At 46.9% G+C, this 5,816-nt stretch overlaps 1 protein-coding gene across 2 annotated transcripts in view; it reads left to right on the top strand.

Moving 5' to 3' along the window:
• Positions 1 to 5,816, top strand: part of ARIH1 (ariadne RBR E3 ubiquitin protein ligase 1) — a 55,501-nt gene that overhangs the window by 20,823 nt on the left and 28,862 nt on the right. For both annotated transcript variants that reach the window (XM_015427439.1, XM_015427438.1), the window contains one exon: positions 2,700 to 2,844. In XM_015427439.1, coding sequence (XP_015282925.1) covers positions 2,700 to 2,844 — 145 coding nt within the window. The remainder of the gene's footprint in view (positions 1 to 2,699; positions 2,845 to 5,816) is intronic.

Here is a 5,816-nt window from a genome sequence, read left to right as displayed (position 1 = left end):
CCCACCGCCATTGCTAATAGATGAAGGCAGTGCCAAGCTTCCAGTAAGCCCAGTTTCAGCGTGGTTTTTTGATGGACCAGATCTGGCATTACTCCAGTGAAAATGTTTCCATAGAACTGTTTTCGGAGAGCCAAACATGAGGAAGGTCCTGGGTGTAGCCAGCTTGTTTGGTGAAGCATTACTTTTGTTTTGTTCAGGCCCTCATTTATAAAGAGTAACCTTCCATACCTTTTCTCTCTGCCACAGACTATTCTTCTGTTTTGTTCAGTGGCTTTAGAATCCCTCGTGCTCTCTGACAGCCGGTGTCAGAGTCAGGTGCCTCCTGCAGAGCTTTCTGCTCCCTATGCCTGTGGCCCGTTTAGGGAACCGTGTTGCAATGGGGGTCCCTAAGACTGGGATTTACCCGCTGTTTGCTTTGTTTCTCCGGGAGAGCGGAAACCAGTGGGTTCCCCTGAAAGCCGCAGAGCAAGGTGGGCCGGCTCCAGAGCAATTGGTCCAAACCTTTTAACATTTAGAAAGGCGATTTAATGAAGAGGCAGAGCACAAAAAGGCTACACAGGAAACAAACATTTCAAAACTCTTTTGGGTCTTTTATTCATTAGCATGGCTGTTGCAGCAATACCCTCTCCATCGTGTGCTGCGGGAACTCTCCAAGAAGCCATGGTCCACGTGTACTTGGTAGCTGCGTTCTGCTCTAGCAAATGGGCATCCTAGACTGACAAATGAGTTACAGTCAAGCTCTTCTACAGTGGTACAGGAACCCAGCCAAGGCACTTGGCTTCCTGCCTGACCTTAGGGGTTGGGCTTTGTCTCCCCTTGATTAGGGTCACCAGAGGTGGCTCGGGTGCTGGGAGGATGCCAGTTCAGGTCAGAATCAGTCCCATGGAGAGGGAAATGTCTAAGCAGTGCAGGCAGCCTCAATGTGCTAAGACCATGGTGGTCTGAGACGTCGGGTTACGTAAGTAAGGGTGAAAGGAAGTTGCCGAGCATACCCGGAAAAACAAAGTGCAGCCAGTTCTTAGAAGTCTACTTTCATGCAACTTCTGTGAAATTCCATATGGAGGGACAAGAGGTGGCTCTTAAATTCATCCAGGATGGCTTTTGCAATGTTTAAGGGAATGAATTGTTGCAGTTTTATTGCCGCATGGGCCACAACCAGATGTGAAAACTGTTACTCTGTGAAGGCATCCTGGGATTCTTGGTTTGTGTTGGCTCTCAGTATCACTGTTCTGGATTGTATCATGGTCATAGGGGTATCTTAGTCTTGGGCAACTGATTCTTCTATGTCAGGGGTCCCCAGCCTTTTTGAGCCTGTGGGCACCTTTGCAGTTCTGATACAGTGTGGTGGGTGCAGCCACAAAAATTCGCTGCCACAGCATGGCTGCCTCAGGGAGGCGGAGCCAGACATAAAATAGCTGCCATAGCTTACCTTCAACCATGCAGTCCTTGTGCTGTGGTGGCAGCTGCTGCCAAAGCAACATTATTTAAAAATCTACACAGCCGTCGTGCCCGCGGGCACCACATTTGGGACCCCTGTTCTAGGTAAAGGGTGTGGCCACTATGGTGCCTGTTCCTTTTTCATTGGTGTGGCAGCTGTGCTAGCAGTAATGGAAGGTGCATATGATACCCAAAGAGAAGCACAGGAAGCTTCTGCGGGAGTGGGAAGTTTTGCTTTTAAAACTGAAGAGTTACAAGGTGCTCATCCGCTCAAGTTGGTGCGCTCCCACCTTTACTAAAAAGTTTAAACCAATAGCTTTAAAGAAACATTTCTGGAAGTAGGGAGATGGGATCCTGGTGTGGTGTAGCAGGCCAGGGAAGGAGGCAGTCCGGTTTGAATGCCCTTAAGCTCCATGGGTGGCCTTGCCTAACTGTACCTTGCAGGGGTGGTGCTTGGGAAGATAAAATGGGGAGGGGAGAACAATGATGTTAAGCTAACCTCAACCATGTGGATGTTGATCAAATAAGCAGTGTGTTTTCCCTTTGGTTCCACTTCTGAAGAGCTTCTGTCTCAGACGTAGCCCGTGCTTTCTGCTATATAAAGCCGGAGAGATAGTTGTGAGACAGGAAAGAACGAGGTCTGAATACCATGCACGCAAAGGAGGATGAGAGTGTTCCGCTCTGTCTGAAGATTCACCATCTGCACAGTCTCTAATTTTACCTCTCAAGCTACCAAATTAGTCAAGTACATGACTGCATTCCAGCACTTAAAGTATCTTCTTGTCCAGTCAACCGATCTGCTATTGTATGCTTGATTACGGGGTTTTTTTGTGTCTGCGTGTTGGCTGATTTTGAAGACTTAATACGGAGGGAGGGAAGATGCAGCAGGTATTTTCCCTGAGCTGACCCTTTAAAGCACGAAATCTCTAAACTGAGGTAGCTCGGACTGTGTGCTCTTTGATCGTCACCTTCCACAAATGATGGTGGTCATCGGCTGCAGACTTCTGTGCAGAGCCGGGTGGGCTGCCTCATGGCTCTGCAGGGATGGGCCAGACAGTGAGCCGGCTGTGTGATGAGAGGGAATTGAGGCCATTCCTATTTATAGGGCTTCAAAGCTCTAACTTGTCACTGCTTTTGACGGCCCCCAATCTAATTATTTTGCAGCAAAGATCAAGCGAATCTTCTTTGTCCAGCTTCTTTCTTCTTTTTTTTGCTTTTTGTTTTGGTGACTCGGCTTGCCTTCTTTCCGTGTTCGCAAACAGGTACTTTGACGGCAACCTGGAGAAGCTCTTTGCGGAATGTCACGTAATTAATCCCAGTAAAAAGTCTCGGACACGTCAGATGAACACCAGGTCATCTGCACAGGACATGCCTTGTCAGATATGCTATCTGAATTATCCTAACTCGGTGAGTATTGTGAAATCAAGAACTTGCACCTTAAGAATAAACAGTGTTTTTGCTCCTCTGAAACCTAAAAAGTAGCCTGTCTCTCTAAGTTAAGAGGAGGCCATGTGTGGCCAGGAGTGTGTTTTCTGTCTTAACTGTTAAAAGTTCACAGTAGTGCTCCAAACCTCTGACCCTCCTCCCCATAGCAGTGGGTTCAGGGGTGTGTTATAGGACCCGTGCTTGAATTGCACTGGGAACCAGCCAGACCTTTTGGGTCTTGCTGTTCACCCTTTCAACTCGGATCCTCAGATATGCCCTACTTCACTCTAGAGTTCTTGTATAATTGTATGCAGTGTTCCCTCTAAGCTGAGTGAGTGTGAGCTAGCTCACAAAATTTTAGCCTCCAGCTCACACATTTCTGTCTCCGCTCAGGAAGGAGGGCTCCAGAGCAAGCTAATTGATGCAGCAGCCAAATCCCTCGCTCACAACTTTAATGCCAGCTGCTCACAAAGGAGAATTTTTGCTCACAAGACTCCACAGCTTAGAGGGAACATTGATTGTATGTTGTGGCAACTCCCCTTTAATAATACTTGTAAGCAGTGTTCACTCTAAGCTGAGTTAGTTTGAGCTAGCTCACGGTTTTTTAAGCCTCCGGCTCACACATTTTTGTCTTAGCTCAAGAAGAATGGCTCTAGAGCAAACTAATTTATGCAGTAGCCAAATCGCTCGCTCACAACTCTAATGCCAGTAGCTCACAAGGGTAGATTTTTTGCTCACAAGACTCCACAGCTTAGAGGGAGCATTGCTTGTAAGCATTCTTAATTGTCCTGATCAGCTTCCTAGCAGGACTATAAAAGTTTGGGAGGGGGTTATCATAACAACTTAATATGCTGTCCTGTAGTATTCTGTGCGTTATATACTATGGTTATTACTTAGTGCAGGGGTTCCCAACGTGGTGCCCGTAGGCACGATGGCACCTGCCAACATATTTTCTGGTTGCCCACCGAGTGTTTTTAATAAGTGGGTGGAACCAGGTAGGGCTTTTGCCCAGCAAGGCTTCTGATTGACTCTTGGATATTTGATTGGCTGTGCAGATTTTTAAAAATGTTGCCTTGGCGGTAGCTGCCAGCACAACACAAGGATCTACACTATGTTACCTAAGTTAAGCCGTGACAATCGTTTTTGTGGCTGGCTCTGCCTCCTGGGGCAGCCATTTTGTTGCCGTTCCCACTGTGTGCCAGGTCAGAATTCCAAAGGTGCCTGCAGGCTCAAAAAGGTTTGGGACCCCTGACTTTGTGAGTGCCTCCTGTGGTGGAGATTGATGCAGTTCCATGGCTGAGTGTAAAAAACTTTGATCCTTGTCCACCGATAACCTGCTCTTAGAACTGGTGCACCTCATGTTAGGTACCAACCCACTGCTTGCAAACTCAGTAAATATTTAACACATGAAAGGGTTCGTTCTGGTCTACTGGTGGTAATTTCAGCCATTAGTGAATTACGTCAGAGACAATATTCTCTTTCAGTGAGCTTTCTTTCTTTCAAAAGATGCTAAAAAACCTTGTGTGTGTGTATTTTAATACTTAATTGGATTGATTGAACCTTTGCACCACAGCAGTGAGCATGGTGTAATGGTTAAAGTGTCAGACTAGGATCTGGGAAACCCAGCTTCAGATCCGAACTCTGCCATAGAAGCTCACTGGGTGACCATGGACCAATCACACACTCCCAGCCTAATCTACCTCCCGGGGCTGTTGTGAGGATAAAACGGAGGGGAGGAGAACGATGTAAGCCCCTTTAGGGTCCCCGTTGGGATATAATAAGTAAAAATCAGTTAAACTTGGCCCTGTTTAAAAACGTTCACACAGATATGTCAGTTGCCTCAAGTTCGGCTTGTATTCTTGAATTTGGAAACTTGTTTTCTTTCTGCGATGTGAACATGCTACTTCTACCAGAACTCTTCAAATACTAAATACATGAACCCCGAATTCCGGAAATTCAGGTTATTAAAAGGTTCCTCTTAGAATAGATTATCTTGGAGTTCAGCAGTAGCACGTAAAACCAGCTGAAAAGCTCTCTTACAGGGGTTTATAGGAGACAAACATTTTAAACACAGCCACGCTCCAGGTGGTTTCATGACAGTTTTGCCAAACGTTCCTATTTCAGCTCTGATCAGTACACGAGTTATCACCAGTGTTCCCTCTATGCTTAGTTAGTGTGAGCTAGCTCACAGTTTTTTAGCCTCCACCTCACACATTTTTGTCTTAGCTCAGGAAGGATGCAACTAATTTATGCAATTAAGCAAACTAATTTACGCAGTAGCCAAATCACTTACTCACAACTTTAATGCCAGTAGTTCACAAAGTAGAATTTTTGCTCACAAGATTCCACAGTTTAGAGGGAACATTGGTTATCACCCCACCCCTTTGGTTATGTCACATGACAGTAACCCCCCAAATCCCCCCAATTTTTTTTTAAAGAACATAACATAAGAACATAAGAGAAGCCAATGTTGGATCTGGCCAATGGCTCATCCAGTCCAACACTCTGTCACACAGTGGCCAAAACACCAGGTGCCATCAGGAGGTCCAGCAGTGGGGACAGGACACTAGAAACCCTCCCACTGTTGCCCCCCCCCCAGCACCAAGAAGACAGAGCATCACTTGCCCCAGACTGTCCCTATCTATACCTTGTGGCTAATAGCCACTGATGGACCTCTGCTCCATATCTATATATCTAATAGCGAAAGGCGCCCCCTGCGTGCGGATACCTAAATCCGCGCATCGGGGGCACCTGGGGGGGGAGGGAGATTTTTGTGCACACTTGGGGCAGTCCCCAGGTGTGCACAAAAATCTAAAAACCTGAAAAAAATATCGGGGGGATACTTAAATCCCCTCAAAAGTGACAGAGCATGCGCAGGGACGCTCTGTGAACTCCCTCGCCGCCGCTGCTTGGGGGGAAGAGAGCAGCGAGGCCCGAGCGCCAAGCCGCTTGGG

The sequence above is a fragment of the Gekko japonicus genome, unplaced genomic scaffold (assembly GCF_001447785.1).
Source record: "Gekko japonicus isolate JY-2015 unplaced genomic scaffold, Gekko_japonicus_V1.1 scaffold2822, whole genome shotgun sequence".
In the NCBI taxonomy this organism is placed as follows: domain Eukaryota; kingdom Metazoa; phylum Chordata; class Lepidosauria; order Squamata; family Gekkonidae; genus Gekko; species Gekko japonicus.
This window is presented reverse-complemented; position numbering and strand designations above follow the sequence as displayed.